The 18,539-nt window shown below is 34.2% G+C and overlaps 1 protein-coding gene across 6 annotated transcripts in view; it reads right to left on the minus strand.

Moving 5' to 3' along the window:
* Positions 1 to 1,968: 1,968 nt before the first annotated feature.
* C3G (C3G guanyl-nucleotide exchange factor) overlaps positions 1,969 to 18,539 on the minus strand; it is a 183,346-nt gene continuing 166,775 nt past the window's right edge. For all 6 annotated transcript variants that reach the window (XM_068392314.1, XM_068392312.1, XM_068392311.1 and 3 more), the window contains 3 exons: positions 12,268 to 13,087; positions 11,258 to 11,389; positions 1,969 to 6,851 (listed from right to left, as the gene is read on the minus strand). In XM_068392314.1, coding sequence (XP_068248415.1) covers positions 6,725 to 6,851; positions 11,258 to 11,389; positions 12,268 to 13,087 — 1,079 coding nt within the window. In that variant the 3' untranslated portion in view covers positions 1,969 to 6,724. The remainder of the gene's footprint in view (positions 6,852 to 11,257; positions 11,390 to 12,267; positions 13,088 to 18,539) is intronic.

Consider the following 18,539-nt stretch of genomic DNA (forward strand, 5'->3'; position numbering starts at 1 on the left):
ACTTTTGTGGTCTTGGTGTGACCAGTCACTAGAGGAGCTATCTACCACATGTAAGGCTTTTGGTCACAGTGCAATCGGGCACCACCCAATCAAACACTTCGTAATTGGATTCCTTACTCTTGTTCTTCAATGACTTTCTTGTCAAAGAACTTCTAGCATCTACTTTGTTCCGTCCATCTTTCCCAGTGTATTAGACTGGTATAGATGTATCTTCTCTCCCTCTTAGATGAGGGGGAGGGGGGGGGGGGAGCGTGAACGAAATGTATGCAAACCCATTTCTCATAATGACAATACATTCAAGGCAACATATCCTTACAGACATAAAATCTTTTACGACCGCTACCTAAAGGTGATTTAAGTTTTTCCTAGTCCTTCCAATTACATTGCTTGCCTCAACTACCTCACAAGTCTTAGGTTAACAAGGGGAATGTTTCTCTTCCTGGTGAGTGGGCAGGGGCTTACCTACTCCACCAAATAATTTACCTCATTAATAGCTTAAATGACTTCAAGCTTTGCTGAATTCATACTCTTATTAAAACTCAGGTTTGTATATTTGGGAGAAATACAAATTATTTTTAAAATTTTCCCCGTTAGATCTTTCTTTCATTGGGTTTTCAAGTTTATTTTAGCAAGTTCTCTCTTGTGCAGTGGAAGTACTTTAAAAAGATTTTAAATGGTTTAAATGTGAATTGCTAGGTATTTTGTTGTGTTCTTTAGTGAAGGGCAGATTGTATTTAGTGTGAACCTTTGGTATTTCAGAGAAGAACTCACAAGATTAGCTTTATCAGTAGCTTTCCAGTTTACATGTTGGTGTACTTGGAGCTGGTTGTGTGAGAAGGTTTCGGTCCACCTTCGGCTCTCTTTACCTCAGTTGGCTGCTCATTAGTTGAGTCACTCTCCTAGCTCTCTCATGGGACAAGTATGCAATTTATCTAAGATAATGTGTTCTTCGTAAGTACTGTATCGAGGAAAGGTTGAATGACTAGCTGTTCTACCTCTTTCTTGTTCCCCTCTCAAGGGGATGCAGTTACTACAACCTTCCCACACTGGTTGGATTGGATGTCTGATGCTTGTGATTACCATATGAAGTGGCTTTCTTGTTGACTACGTCTAGACATGCCTGGGTTGACAACTGAGTTTGTCTCTCTTTTAAGGAGATTGGTTTTCTGTGACCTAGTACTGGCCAAGGCCCTAAGAGCATCTACATCTCTTATGTGGAACTGGTAGGGGGTTGTTTTTGAGTCGTCTTCCTTGCTCGTGTATGGAAGAAAGGAGAATGACATATCCATGAATAAAAAAAACAATAAAAGGATTTTTTAATTTAATTTTAGCGGGTTGCCTTCTACCAAAAAGCGAGTCTCCTATTATAGGATGGAGGGTTTATATTTGCACAAAAAAAATCAAATCTTAGAAGTAATTTTTAGTTATCCTAGCTATACAAACAAGTGTCTTTTGGGTTTGGCGTCCCCCTTGCATGCCTGTCATTAATATTAATAGGCTACCTTGTTAACAATTCAACAGCTGTTCCGGCTAACACTCAGAACTCATCTCCTATTATGAGTTTGTATAGCAAGAAAAATACAAAACATATTTGTTTTTATCCGGTTTTAACTCCAGTTAGACATGAACTCGAACTTCCCTCTCCTGTTCTATTTATACTACAATTCCAGTCAGGTCTAGGTCATAACTTATATCCCTTTCCTATGATTTTCTGGAACTATGCCCCAATTTTCTTGTCAATGAATATCATTTACAGCTTTTATGACTAACTGCTTTTAATCCCTTCTCAACAAAGGTTCAAACCATCTCGAATTTTGAGACCCTGTCTATTTTCAGCCTTTGAACAGCACGTATATCCTCTACTTCCTTATTCATATGAATCTCTCATTGTACTCCGCTGCAAACTTAGCATATTATAAAATTAAAATATCAAGTCAGCTGACATGAATTAGGTTATAACAAAGTGCATTTGAGACATAGTTTTCTTTTTTATTACAAAATTACATGACACAATACAAACCATTACATTATAGCAACTTACACATGTACTGCATTAAAATAGTCCTATTCATTCTATATTTAACAGTCCAAAAAGTAAATAAATCTCTTGGTGCAAACTGACTTATATGAATGACTAGAAAAAGGGGCCAAGTACTTTAACATAGCCTCTGATTCCTTGTTTGTACCTCAAGTGAGAGGATTCCTGACATAATAACCTTACTAGTTACCTTTTTCTCTACCTTGAAAACTATTTTACATATTTTCTGTATATTTTCTATATTACAATAGACTGTACATTTGAGGAAAATTTATTCACTTCATCAACAACAGCAAGCATATTACTTATGGTCACATGGGTGAGGTGCACATAAAAATAGTGAAAGATAATAGATAATTGGCAAAACAAGAAGAATCTTAAATAGTAGGAAATGCATGAAAATGTTTGTGACGGGAGGATGGGTGTGAACTACATCACACATGTATCTAAAGACATCAGCTATTTGTACCAAAATAATCCTAACTAAGCTTGCAGTTATTACACAACCAAACCCATACCTGGAACCATTCATCCCATAGAAAGAAAATACATACAAGAGAAAACTTTTCAAATTAATTTCTTTATGATGCATGTATGTCAGTTCTATGAACATGAATGTTATAACTGCTATTATAAATCAAAGGTACTTTACTATCCAGAGGTTGAAACCTATCGACACCTGACTTTCCAGACTTTAAAAGTAACTTTATACATTGTCACTGTTACCATAGTGTTATTTAGGTTAATCTTTTAAATTATTTCCACAAATGTTCTTTTTAACTATATGGTATTCAATGCAATTTCCTCAAAATGTAATTAATCCTTGCCATTGAATGTATTTTATGTACAATATTTTCATTACCTTCAGCGCTACTGGACGTACTTTATGTCCAGTAATTACCAGTTTTTTTCTCTTAATATTTACGTATATGAAAATTTTACAAAATGTTGGGAAGGAAATTTAATTAACTATACAAACATAATTAAGTCAACTTTGTATATTTTTCGTTGTTAAATTAAATGTTCATAAAAAGAGCCCAAGGCTCGTAAATAATTTGGCGACAGGTTGGTGCCGGAAGGGTTAAAATTTATCACATTTTAAAAGTCTAAGGGTACCTGTGTACAATTTCAGAAATGTAAGCTCTGGGTTTCCCTCTCATTTTAAATGTATACTGTTCTGTTCAAGGCAAATCATTCATTCTTATAAAATAAAGTGATGGCACGGATAATCACACAAAAAAAATCCATTACCACTTCTAAATAAGAATCAAAGAGAAAAATAAGGTTTTCACTTTTGCTCTGTCATCGGTTATCAGAAATTTTAAATTTTCATTTGATAAATCTTATTATAAGACAATATGTCACCTGATTGAAAAAAGTTGGGCATTCTTGCATAAATTACCATTAACACTTAGTTTTCACATTCCTTACCATAGTATAAAAAGAGAGAAACTTAAGCGTCTCCATACTGTAAGGGAGTTAATGAGCACGGATACACTTAGAGGAATTAATTTTTACAATTATGTACAAGCATTAATAAAAGGCAATTAAAATCTGTACAGCATAGCAGCTTGGCTTTATCATTATTCCATGAATAAAGAAAATTATGATCAGCATTACACTGGGAAGAAATGAAACTTTATATTGCAACAACAGAGTATCCCAGCTGTATCAAAGAGATGGAAACTGTTCACCTCTTTTTATGTTTTGACTCTGAAATGTAGAATTGACATATATTCTATTTTGTTCAGTCTACTCCATCTGTTTTCTTTTATGAATGATTATTATAATTTCCTTAACAAAAAAATATTGCACATTCAAATAAGTTACAATATCCTTGGGAAATCTAGTGTCTGAAGATAAAATTTTGTCCCCTAAACTTCAGCTCTTCGCATCACTGTTTACTTTATCTCCTTTCAAAATATTCCACTTACTTAGTGTGCACACTAATAAAAGATAGCAATACAAACCAGCCCATATATAAACTCAATATTAAGAACAATTCTATGCACAAAGTTGTTACATTCAACACTCACTATGCATAATCTGACCTTGAAAAATTTTTACAAAAAGAAAAGCATGTTTTGAATATAGAAGAGTTTATACTGAATTTAGGTTGAGTCAAATTCAATAAAAAATGTAGTCAATTCAGACTTCACCTATATCATGAGACTTCATTTTGATATGCATAATAGTACCAGTATATAATTAGCACTAGTGTTGCGACACATAAGGAAGGCAATAGTTCTCTGGCGAGTGTCCATTATTATTAGCAATTAGGAAACTAAACATTTACATCAAAATTACAAAAAAGGCTGAAAACTTTCAATGTATTGTGTGCAAAATATTGCAATTACCCAAAATGGTAAAATTTTTATGTAAAAATAAACTTCTGTATATATAGATTATATTGTATGTACAAATGCACAATATATTAAACGCATTCTTCTTCCATGCAAACTTCCTCCATCAGCTTTTGACAACTGACATGTACAAAATCATTTTCAGTCAAGCTGACAGGACAAACCAGGCAATATACAAATATATAGTGTACAAGTTAATGTATCTATACTAAGTGGTGTATTTCCCATATGGGGGATTTGAGCTAAACAATACCAGGAACCAATTTCCTGCTCTGGGAGATTACAATATCATGGCTAAAAAATAAAGTACGTAAAAACCAAAAGCAAAACTTAAAATAGTTTCATAAACTTAGTGGTCAGGTTAAACTACTTAATAATAGCAAAAAGCTACTGGTTTGCAATAGAGTATAACATAAGAAAGACAGTACTATACAAGGAATAAAATTATCATTACCAAAATACTTTCGATTTGGATTAAAAAAACTGATTACAAAATAAATCAGTACGACACAAAATGAAATATAAAATGACGATTAATCTTCAAGATAATCCCATGGTCTCATCCAAATGCTGATGCACCAATCATAAAGCACTGGGTGGGAATTAGTGAATGGGACATCCTAAAACTTGAAGAATATGAGGGTTTAAAACCTTGACTTGTGTTAAACTATTAAATAATAATCCAAAACATATGGATGAATTGACTTGTGACCTTTGCTTACATTGTGACTAAACAGTAACAACCCCAGGGATGATCAAGTCTTGTCAGTATCGAACTCACATTTCAGTTAGTACCCCAATACAAAAGTACTTCCTACCATCACCAAATGAACAAGTAATCAGGAATAATCTTTGGACTGATACTCTTAAGTGTAGCCTTGGGGCTACGTCTTTGGCTTACAATGGTGTAATTTAGAGCACAGGTAGACTACATACACTTCTCTATTGAGAAGGGTGGCTTATAAATGTTGACCCTATTTAACTATTTTTCACCTTAATAGTACATACAAAATTTTTAACTTTTAACAAATAAATCCAGCTTGAATAATATTTCATGAATACCTCATCAAAGGGAAATAAACTAGTAGTCATGATAATGTATCATGATACTACCTCTGAAATCTAATGTCTAGTATTGCCATAAGAACATAGACAAGCCATACAATACTAAAAGCAGATGATTATATGGCAGTCATAGCCATTGGAATTGAAAACATATCGTACTGCAACATAAATGTTTATGCGTTGTGCTTTGACTAGCCTACATGAACTCCATTACACCATTAATATCTAAAAAGAGAACAAATGTGAAATCTGTAACTACCTGTGACCTACATGGAACAAGCTTTCATTATTACAGATGGAATCACATCAGTTGAACATAATTGCTTGACTGAGAACACAAGTTGGCTATCTTTTGACTGTAAACCTTAGCATAATGCAAAAAAAATGCAACATAATTCATATGAATATACTGTACAAATATTTACAATGTTGGCCTACCCAAAAAAAAAAAAACTATTTGATTTTTTATTTGCATCTTGTATCATAAAAATCTGCAGCATACTCTGTAGTACCAATTAAAAAGTTCCTACACAGTCAAAAATGTACTACTACATAATTACTGTACATTAGGAAGTGCTCCAGTACTTTAACAGACACCCAATCTACTAAGCTCATTTAAAAAATTAAATATTACACTGCTTATTTTGAAATCAAGATCTCAAATCTCTTGATGACAGCTTTGAAACCTATACAGGAAGTAGCTTTTCAAAAATTTCATACATGCTAAAATCTTGTTTCTCTTGATTTCTAAGGTGGTAATATATTTGCATAAAGTATTTATTATTGCTCATACTGGCAAGAAAGAGAAATACAAACTTGAGTGCCTGTACAAGTACTATTGGCACTTTCCACGCACACACACATACACACACTGTGGTCACAAAGTTTATGAGAAGCTGATGAGGCTTCACTTTAAGCACCTTTATATCTGACTGAACTACACAGACATAATACAAATGGCTAGTAGTATAGGGAATATGCTATGTTATACAGAAACTTTCTTTAAAGACCGATTCTGAAATCGTCAGAAAATAAACCTTGATCCAACTGCAATTCTTTACATAAAAAGACTTTGCCTAGGACGACCATGTATCGTTACCACAGGCTTACTATTTATAACATAGTTTTCCTATGGTACCATCTTCCAGTATGGTAATCATTCCTATAAATTTTGCATTGACTTTGCAAACAGGAAACTACTGATTATCATCTTGAAAGTTTGATGAAATCTAAACATAAATATCAAATAAACTTTAATTCACTTTTTCTTACCACCTCGTGGTTTTATGGATTCAGAGATGTGCCAGAGTGCTTCTTCGTTTAGATAGTCATCAAAGTTATTGAAGAAGGCGATAATTTTTTCATTTTTCTTGAATTGATATTGACTGAAATTGAAAAAAAAAACATTAACCATATTCACTACATAATATTATAAAAGAAAGATTGTGTGGTCTATACTGCAACTTAGAATAACTTTGATCAAACATAACCAATGTTGCTTGAAATTATGATAATACAGTACTTGGAAAATCCAATTAAAACACATTCAAATTTCTCAATAAAATATTGAGAATTAGTATTAAATGCTGGCCAAAAATAATACAGAAAGGCAACAACTTCCATTTGGTTTAACTAACCTTTAGAATTCCTGATCTATTAATTTTAGTATGGTTTTTATGTTAGCATAAATATTTAATTTGGTCTGTTGATATATTTATTTTATAGTTACACTGATCAACATAGCAAGACTTTCCATGTAAATAAGCTAATGTATCATACTGAGAACTGTCAATTTTGTATTATAATAATTTTCAATTTCTTATCTGAAAGTTTTTCCTTAATCATTCAACAAACATAACTTTATATTTGTTCCTACACAAATACAAACCATTGCCTTTAATAAGAGTAAGATTTCAGCGAAGCTGGAATCTGCCATTTTAATTTTTAACAAGGTAATTGTAGTTGGTGAAGGATAGAGGGGTAGCCCCTCCCGCCTGACAATAATTGCCGCCTTCACTTTACTTTTGGCTGCAAGCTAGTACAGACATACTGTTTTCTGCCATGTCTGGCAATTTTAATCTTTTGGTTTTCTTTAGATTGAATAAATGTGAAAGTTGATCATTGTGTATTAAAGGAAGAAGACAAGGATAGGCTGCACTTTTCCAGACAAACTGTAAATGTGTGACTGTTTTCTGTGCAAACCTGCTGTTATTCACAATATACTTCTTCCTGTTGGCCAGCATGTCTGTTGCTGCCATCTCTCCCAACTGTGGCTTTACAACGACGACAATCTAAAGACGTTGGCATTTCCTAGACATTTCAATTGCTCTATCGGAAGTAGGAAGTTTACTGCCACAGAGTGTCACGGGGAGGGGTGCCATCCTTCTGCTTTTAGGTTCTTCCCAACCCTGAATACATGCTAAAAAGCATATCAACTGCTATTGCTGTGTCTTCATAGAGCCCTTGTCACCTCTTCCCTGTGGGAGTGTCATCATTGGCTTGAATGACCCCTTTAAAAGGCAAACTTTAAGTTCCTCCTCATCTCCCTCTTTTTCATTCAATTCTTCACGCTGCGACCTCTAAAAGAACTCGAACTCACTCACTCACTCACTCTCATTCCTTACCTCTATCTCACTAACAAATGAAATCTTTGTTGCTTCACAAAGTTTCATTTATATTGAAAATCAATAATGATTCAATTTTCCTTACTTTCTCCAATCTCGCACTATGTCACATCGAACGTTATAGCGGTAACTTAATTGTTCGACAACTTTAAAAATCGGCCTAGTACTTGCTTCTTCTCTTACTTTTTTTTTTTTTAGATGGTTTCATAATTGAGGAGGGTACAAGTTTACTTATAACTGAAGTTAGGAAAAGTATTTCGGATATGGAATGGAGAATCATCTTTAGTAACAGTTTAGAATTATCGTAAATTATCATTCGGTCATTAGCGGCAGTTTGTTATTGTTGATTAAACGCCAGAAAAAAAAAGAAAAAAAATGGTTTTCCTGCTTTGCTACGTATGTAGGATTTTATATGGATATGGTAAATAATATTTGTAATAACATATTTACTAAAAGCTTTTAATATCATTATTTATCACTTTCATCATGCGCGTTTAATGCCTTCGTTTGTTTATTACGATCGAAGATGGAGCGTACAGTAAAGGAATGGAAGGTTTCCGTTTCAGGCGGTATCATAAAGAGAAACATTATATAAATGGCATTCATTTAATTTATTTGGAAGTCCTAAGAAAAATTAAGTAAAACATTGGTAATAACAAAATCAACATATAATCAATACTTGGTAAGATTGCTGTCGATGCAAAAAATAACCTATACACAGATGTGTAAATGCGTCTGTTTCTTCATTATGATCAGAGATAAACGTAAACAAAACATTGGTTGTCATTTTTTATCGTGCTTTTTGGCGTGTTTAGGAAACGCATGATATAAAATCTTTATATTTGTGCCTGTTTTAGTTTAGGGTACTGTAGTACATGCATTAAGTGTTCTGTACATTAAAGGGTAGTTTGTTAACAGTACTATGTAAAGGGAAAGTTTTAAAAGTCTGAATATACATGTTAAATAAATACGTAAATATGGTGTCCCTACTTCGCGGATTTTCAGCTATCGCGGCCGGGTTTGGAACCTATCTACCGCGATAAACGAAGGTTCACTGTAATATATGAGGTAGACCTCTCCTATAATCATGCAAGCACACAGAAGCATGCTAACGCATAGTAGCGCTCTCATGGATGCTTGAAAAGGTAAGATGGCGCTCCTGTATGAGCATGCAATTGCAAATAGGTAAGATGACTCTCCCATAGGAGTGCAGTATCATGAACAGATAAGGTGGTTCTCCCTTATAAGCACACGAGCATTTAGTAACGTGCTAATCCATAGTAGAGCAATAATGGCTACGCGCAAAGCAAGTGATCTCGTCATCTCTTTGTTCTTGGTGAAAGATTAGATAACACACACTTTTTCCCATGGGGAGAGAAACTGTAGGAGTCATTTATAAGTAGCTCCTATCATTCTGTCTTGAAAGTTTATTGTCCAAAAATGTTAGGGAGGGGGGAGAAAGGGTGGTGCCTATTTTTCTTCCAACCAGCAGTAAGTTATAAGTACAAAGAATACAAGGATTCACTGTTAGCGCTAATAGACGAAGGTGCAGCACAGGTGAAGGGATAAATTGAAATGTTCTTCTATCGTTGGTATACAATGACGTTTCACAATGATATCGTTGTCACTAGTACTCACTAGTGAGGGAATCTCCAGCATCAGGAATGCTGCTAACAGGAACGAACAGTGTATATCGGCAGGTTACACAAACTCAGTCAGTTACAGTCATAGAGAAAACTGCAAATCCTTTAACCTTCCTTACATTCACTCGCACAAAACTAGCTACTAACAAATTAACAAAATTTACACGGCCAGTTAAGGTGCCTGGAGTATGTCTGTTATTCTCCAGCGGCTAAAAAAAAGTGGCTACTTCAGTGTAATGGCTGTGAACAGGGCATTCCACCATCCTCTAGCACCTATCAACACCGCGTTACAAATTTCGACAACCGAAATTCCAGCCAAGCTAAAAGCATATTCGTATTAAAGGATGAGAGTTTTCATTCATGTAGAAACAAATATTATTTGTTTATATTTTATCTCAAAAGATGTAAACATGGCTACCTCCAAAAAAGAATTATAACTTAAAATCCCTCATAATTTGTCTGAGAGCTTAATATTTTTATTTTTGTTGCTTCTACATTTAAAATTTTATATATTTTCCATAGGACATGATAAACAATTTTGAATAAAAGGCATTTTGAAAATCTATTTACCCTTAAAGAAGTAGAATAAAGTTAGCCAACTTATCTGACATGGAAAATGAAACTTATTTCACAGCAATACCATCTACATTTCCTCAATTATTATTATTATTATTACTATTATTATTATTATTATTATTATTATTATTATTACTATTAGCCAAGCTACAACCCTAGTTGTAAAAGCAAGATGATATAAGAGACTCGGCAAAATGTACTAGCATACAATTAATAAAACAAAATTACTATCTTCAAATTAGTTCAAATTGTTGATAAATAAGGTGGAATAGAGGTAGAGAGAGTCCTGTAACCCCTGAACATTTATGGGTTATTCATTAAAGTTTTATCTCAATATTCATAAAATACTTATAAACTTACTATGTACAGTAATTATTCAAACCACATCCACATCATATCTACTTTACTCCATGACAGCTTTCCAGGAATACTGTATTTCGGTTATATTCCAATTAAATTTGTCATCACAGAAGATAATAGACGTGCAATATTTCTGACATTAATAATATGAAGGAAGCCTTCAATTTTCCCCCAATTTATTAAGTCTTTGAACAATATTAAATGTTATGAAAAAATTTTCATTTGTCTAGCAACCCCTTAAAAGTAGTCAGGTACACAAACTTAATCCTTGGTATTTATGTTTGAGTACTTACCTCTTCAAATTAATTTTTGTACATGAATCTGTTAATTTACTTTGAGTTTCCTCTTTTGAAAAAATATTGGGTAGATAAAACAGGAATTACAATGTTACGCAAAATTTTGAGCAACTTGCATAAAAAAAGAAAAAGAAAAAAAAAGAAAAAAGAACGATGTAAGTGAAAGATAAATAATTGACTTAAAACAATAATAACCAATGGAAAGAGAAGAGGAGTACTGTAACATAAGAAAAATGTAGGGTATATAGTGTAAAAAGATTGAAATACATAAGAATGAATTTGTGATACATACCATTTCTTGAAACGTTTCATATTGTCCAGAATATTGTACTGCTGCCACCGTTTTGAGAAGTTAACATTCCCATCTTGCATAAACTGGGTGTTTCCTATATTAACAAATGTCAAGTCTTGCAGAATCAGCCCACTGTAAAAGTATAGGCATAAATGAATTCATATTAATTCCAAACTATACTTTGAAGTCAGTGATATTGCAAGTTGTTCTGTTAATAAAATGATTTAGTTACAAGAAATCAAAGTTGGTAATGAAGTATCTGTCACCATAATTACTTGAAATGAACAGTATGTAAATTTATGGAAATTTTAATGGACTCCCTAACTAGCCAAACATCTTAATAATTAAAAAAAAAAAGTGTACAGTACTTGTAAAATGAAACTTCTTTATTGTGATTTCTTATGGGTGAAAATACTTGATTTATAACTAAATTCATCAAGTAATAAACAGAGGAGACCAGCAATCTCAATGGTACAATAAATTTTTTTTACCCAAAATGAATTTTCAGGTTTCTCACTTGTACATCGAACTAACATTATTACAAAATTATCTTGAGCATTTAGGAGGTCGATAAACAGATTCATGAAGTGTGTACAAACAAATTATTACTGTATACTGATAGCTAATACAATTCAACTTTACTATTGCTATTTTAAAAAGTTATTCAACTAAAGCTATGAGTCTCGTTTCTACTTTTATGGGTTTGGCCTGAAGGTCTTGTAAATCTTAGTGACAACTTCAACTATAATGCTAAAACTAGACTTTAAATGTCATATTGGTATCCTATATTACAAACTGTAAATAGTATAAAGGCTTGCAAAATGTTTTAGAAGCACATCATTTTACATTCCCCCAAGCTTTTCCTCTACTGTACACTAAAAGACTTCAAGTAAAGTAAAAATAAAAAAAATATATAATTCTATCCTCTAAAATTATCCCTTGAAGACTTAAAAATCCTCTGAAATTACTCCTTATTGTTAAAACTACTTTTAAAACCAAAAGAAACTTACATATAAGGAATGCATGGAGGTGAAGTTTCTGAAAGTGCCTGTCTATAAGCTCTGAATGCACAAGAAGAATCTATCAAAGCACAGTATTCCTTTAAACCATCAGTAATGTTTTTCTGCCACTCCAGTCTTCTGATAGGGGCAGAATCTAATGCAGATAGGATGGCTAAATAAGAGTTGAAATTATTCACATTACGTAAGTGTTTCATAATCTTTATGAACTTCATGACACATTTTTCTCGCTCTCTAGCATCTTCCTGCTGCAGGATTCGAGAACGTGCCCAGTATGACATTTTATTGAAGTGTTCTGTGAAGGTAGTGAGATTTGGAGACTTTTCTTCATTCTGCTCCTGTGCCCAGAGCAAAACTTCAGGTATTTCCATGACATCAAACAGTTCTGCATCGAGTAAAGTCATTTGTTCTGCAATTTCTCGGGACTTGAAGTCTAACAAATTTGCTTGTTTCGTTGTAATACCTAAAGATGCTATACAAAGGCTTTCCTTTGGAGCATGATATCTTTTCCTGGCTTCCAGTTTTTCTACAATTTTTTTCCTGAGGGCTCTTGCAAGAAGTAATTCACCACGACACAGCAAGTTGTATTCAAAATTTGTTAGGGTTTCCAATGTTTCCATACTTAAATCTGTTATAGCCAAATCATCCACAACTCGTACCAAAAGGGAAAATGCATTACGGGCAGCTTTTTGTCTTTCCATGTCTGAAGTCTTTATAAATTTGTGATAACGAGTTAAAAGTGTTTCAATAAGGAGTCCAGGTGAAATGAAAGTACGGTACGTTGTTAAAAAGGCTTCTTGATACAAGAAATCTGAAAGATAAGAAATGTGAAATGAAAATTTGTTCCAATATATTTTTATCAAAATGAGTACAGTAATTTCCTTTACTGTAAATTATAGAGTATCATTACCAAAAAATAAGAAAGTAATATTTGAATAAGAAGAAACACTAATAAAAATATTAAAATTAAATTCAACATAAGAGAAATTTATTTTTGCAACCATTAAGTTACAGGAGCAGTAAAATATCGTAAAATGACATGATTCTCCAGTTCACTGTTGGTTAAACCCTTTCTCCGAAGTATTATACCCTCGTTATTTCTACGAACCAACCCTGATGTTCATATTACTTCTTCTTCAGAAGCTTGGTTTATCAACCTTTACCCACAAAATTTATAAAAAAAAAAAAAAAAAATTCTTTTTTTTTTCCTTTCAAGAGATAATAGCCCCAATAGAGTAATAAAACATTCTAACAGTTAATGGTAAGTAAGAAGCCAGTAATTTCCCGTTCTTTAGTTTCCAGTCACAGAGGTTTCGCCAAGACATATCAGCCTTCCAGATTGTGATAAGTGCTCATTGGGTTTCAAGTTATGTTACCTGCTGAAATGTCAGCATTTCTGCAAAGGGAAAGCGCAGTTTTAAACAACTATTATGAGAAGTATGATTTCTTACGGTTCCTCTCATGGAAAATATGTTTCAAGTTAGTGTTATGGAACTGGGGAGTATACACTGCTCAGGTTTAAAGCTCCTACATAGTAAACAGAATGACTGCTGTTTGATTCTCAATACGGCCAGGGAGAGAAAGTGATATTTAGTTCAATGGGGAATTGCATGGAAGTGATGAGCTTTTATAGTTCCTAACTTATTTAACTTCCATTGTTAATCTCAGAAGGCCAGCAAGCCTTCTCTTATAGGCGGTAAATCTGACTTACCTGGCCGGTTGCTTACACTAAACCAACTTCCATAGTTGGATCTAGTGGTCATAATTAAAGTATTCCTTTAGTAAGGCTTCTAAACATTCATTATTCCTTACAGAGTCGAGTTCCTCTTGTAGGGTCTTGAAATCTCTTAATTACATTAGTCCAGCAGCTAAACCCTTGCAGTTCCATATCCCGAATCACTCTTTTTAGACATTCATTTCACATAGATTGCAAGGCTGAAAATGCTTATATTCCTCCTCTTGTTAAAGCATTTATAAACATAATTTCTAATTACGGTGATGGGGTTTCATATTGTAGATGCTCATATCTTATTTTATTGTTGATGATGTATCAGTTAAAGCTAGTCTATTGTATCCTGTTCTGGAGGACTGTGTTGTCTTTCGCTTGTAAGCTCGGTCACTAGCTCATCATGGGTTTACTTTAGTGGAGTAAATTTTAACAAGTGTTTTATTACCCTTACGAATCAGGTAATAAATGAGAATTAAATATTTTAGCTAGTTATTTGTGTTAAGTGAAGAACTATACAGTAGTTAAAAACTTACTTCACAAATAATACATTGCCATTACTTTGGACGTGCTGTTACATAGGCTATGCCTTTTTTCCATGAGCCTCAACATATGCTCAGCACTAACGTGACACTGACATACCCACTTGTAAACAATAAGTGTGTTATGCGTGCCTAAAATCTTATGATAAACCTAACTTATAATTTTTTTAAGGCAAGGTATTGTATCTTCGTTTCGTTGAGGATAAGAGTTTTTAAATGGTTATCACTATTACTAAGAATGGGTGCTTGGTATAAAGATTTGCTAAATCTGTTCAATTGTAAATTCTAGTTTCGTTTAGTCCTTAAGTCTTCAATACCTCAGGATGTTTTGACTTGTAAAAGACTAATCAGTCACCTAACCTTGTTATAGACCAGTGGTTCTCAAACTATGGGTCGCGACCCAAAGTTGGGTCGCGAGATCAATTTTGATGGGTCGCAGGGACACAGGAACATTATCATGCTTTCAGTGTTTCAGTGTATTTCAGTTGCTTAATTGAATTATTCTTCTTTAACCACAAATTACTTTTGTTATGTATGTTCATCTTCCCCCCACCTCCCTCCTCCTGGGCCCCATGTAATGGTGTCTCTGACAGGAAAGACTCCTGTATCAAAAGCTGTACACATTATTTTTTTTCCAAAATAAAGTGTATATATCATTGCATGTTTTCTTTCTCTTCACTTTACTCTGGGTCGCGAAGGAATGAAATGTTTCAAATAGGGTCGCTCATGAAAAAGTTTGAGAACCACTGTTATAGACTATAATGGCCTCTTTTGTGCTCATTGTTACACCTAATAAAAAAACCTTTCAATGGAGGATTTAGAAGCTAATTTACTCATAGCTTCTTGAAATAACTTCTTTTGCAGTTAATTTATTGTTTTATTATTATTATTATTATTACTATCCAAGCTACAACCCTAATTGGAAAAGCAAGATGCTATAAGCCCAGGGGCTCCAATAGGGAAAAATAGCCCAGTGAGGAAAGGAAATAAGGAAATAAATAACTGAAGAGAACAAATTAACAATAAATCATTCTAAAAAAGTAATGTCAAAAGAGATATATCATATATAAACTATTAACAACGTCAACAACAAAAATGTCATATATAAACTATAAAAAGACTCATGTCCGTCTGGTCAACAAAAAAGCATTTGCTCCAACTTTGAACTTTTGAAGTACTACTGATTCAACAACCCGATTAGGAAGATCATTCCACAACTTGGTAACAGCTGGAATAAAACTTCTAGAGTACTGCGTAGTATTGAGTCTTATGATGGAGAAGGCCTGGCTATTAGAATTAACTGCCTGCCTAGTATTACGAACAGGATAGAATTGTCCAGGGAGATCTGAATGTAAAGGATGGTCAGAGTTATGAAAAATCTTATGCAACATGCATAATGAACTAATTGATCGACGGTGCCAGAGATTAATATCTAGATCAGGAATAAGAAATTTAATAGACCGTAAGTTTCTGTCCAACAAATTAAGATGAGAATCAGCAGCTGAAGACCAGACAGGAGAACAATACTCAAAACAAGGTAGAATAAAAGAATTAAAACACTTCTTCAGAATAGATTGATCACCGAATATCTTAAAAGACTTTCTCAATAAGCCAATTTTTTGTGCAATTGAAGAAGACACAGACCTTATATGTTTCTCAAAAATAAATTTGCTGTCAAGAATCACGCCTAAAATTTTGAAAGAGTCATACAAATTTAAAGAAACATTATCAATACTGAGATCCGGATGTTGAGGAGCCACCGTCCTTGACCTACTTACAATCATACTTTGAGTTTTGTTAGGATTCAACTTCATACCCCATAATTTGCACCATGCACTAATTTTAGCTAAATCTCTATTAAGGGATTCACCAACCCCAGATCTACATTCAGGGGATGGAATTGATGCAAAGAGAGTAGCATCATCTGCATATGCAACAAGCTTATTTTCTAGGCCGAACCACATGTCATGTGTATATAGTATGAAAAGTAATGGGCCAAGAACACTACCCTGTGGAACACCGGATATCACATTCCTATACTCACTATGGTGCCCATCAACAACAACTCTTTGAGATCTACTACTTAAAAAATCAATAATAATGCTAAGAAACGACCCACCCACTCCCAACTGTTTCAGTTTGAAAACAAGGGCCTCATGATTAACACGGTCAAAGGCAGCACTAAAATCAAGGCCAATCATACGAACTTCCCGACCACAATCAAGGGATTTCTGTACTGCATTGGAGATTGTAAGAAGGGCATCACATGCTCCAAGGCCTTTCCGAAAACCAAATTGCAAACTAGGGAATAGATGATTACCTTCAGCAAACCTATTAAGACGTTTTGCCAGAAGACGTTCAAAAACTTTAGATAATATGGGAGTTATGGAAATTGGGCGGTAATCAGTGGGACTTGAGCTACCACAAACACATTTACATAGAGGAGTAACATTACCAATTCTCCAACAAGTGCTAAAAGCTCCTCTTCTTGCTAACTTGCGTAAAATAACAGATAACTTTGGAGCTAAGAAATCTGCTGTCTTTATAAAAAACAAAGGAAAAATACCATTAGGGTCTACACCTCCATAAGCATCAAGGTCCATCAACAGAGCTTTAATCTCACGAGATCGAAAAGCTAAACTAGTTAGTTTAGCCTCAGGAAAACAGGAATGAGGAAGTTCAAGTTTTTCATTACTCTGTTTTCTGTCAAAAACATCAGCCAAAAGGGTTGCCTTTTCCTTTGGACAGTGAGTGACTGAGCCATCTGGTTTAAGTAAAGGAGGAACTGTTGCATCTACACCAAAGAGTGCAGATTTAAGGGTAGACCACCATTTATGTTCCTGAGTTGTACCAGAGAGGGTTTCTTTTATGATTAAATTGTACTCCTTTTCAGTTGAGGCATAAACTCTCTGAGCAAAAGCTCGAAGCTGAGTATAGTTGTTCCAGTTCAAATCTGATCTGTTACCCTTCCAAAGGTGATAGGCCTCCTGCTTCTCCAAATAAGCACGTCTACAATCATCATTGAACCACGGTTTGTCCTTCATTCGGTACCTTAGCACACGAGAAGGGATACGCCTATCAATTATGTTGACTAGATTCTCATTCAAAGGGACAACAGGATCTACACTATTATATAATTGTGACCAATTCAAGCACAAAAGATCATGCAAAATCCCATTCCAGTCTGCTTGAGATTTCATATAAATTTTACAAGAATATGATATATCAGGGACAGGCTGCTCAGTCTTCACTAATAATGAAATCAAGGCATGATCAGAAGTCCCGACTGGAGAACCAACCTTACTAGTTATAACGCCAGGGGAGTCAGTGTATACGAGGTCCAAGCAATTACCAGACCTGTGAGTAGCTTCATTTATGATTTGCTCACAGCCTGATTCTGAGGCAAAGTCTAAAGCTCTTAAGCCATGACGATCGGTAGGAGAGATAGAACTCAACCACTCCCTATGGTGAGCATTAAAATCACCAACAAAGACAAACGAAGCCTTTCTATCATCTTCTTGTATCTTAGCCATAATGGTAAGAAGACAATCAAAGATAGAATCATCCATGTCTGGATTCCGGTAGATTGAACACAAATAAAAGTTGTTATGCCTGCCACAAACTTTTATTACCTGAATCTCATGACATCCACATTGATAGCAGGACTTATGAGAAGCAGGGTACACGGTCCTAATATACACCGCCATTCCCCTGGCCCTAGGAATGGAATCACGTTTCAGCATTATTGGCTTCTTAAAACCAGTTATAAGGAGCTCAGATGAGTGCCTCATATTAGAAACCAAAGTTTCTGAGCACAAAAGAATATCATACTGTCTGGACGCAACTGTAAGGTCTCGGATATTTGCATGAAGACCACGAATATTGCAATACAGAAGACGACATTGACGAAATCTAGGACGTACTGGTCCCGGATTTTGCTCAATGTCTCCAGACAGCATAAGAATTAATAGAAATAAAAAAGAGACATCATACTT

The sequence above is a fragment of the Palaemon carinicauda genome, chromosome 18 (assembly GCF_036898095.1).
Source record: "Palaemon carinicauda isolate YSFRI2023 chromosome 18, ASM3689809v2, whole genome shotgun sequence".
Classification (NCBI taxonomy): Eukaryota; Metazoa; Arthropoda; class Malacostraca; order Decapoda; family Palaemonidae; genus Palaemon; species Palaemon carinicauda.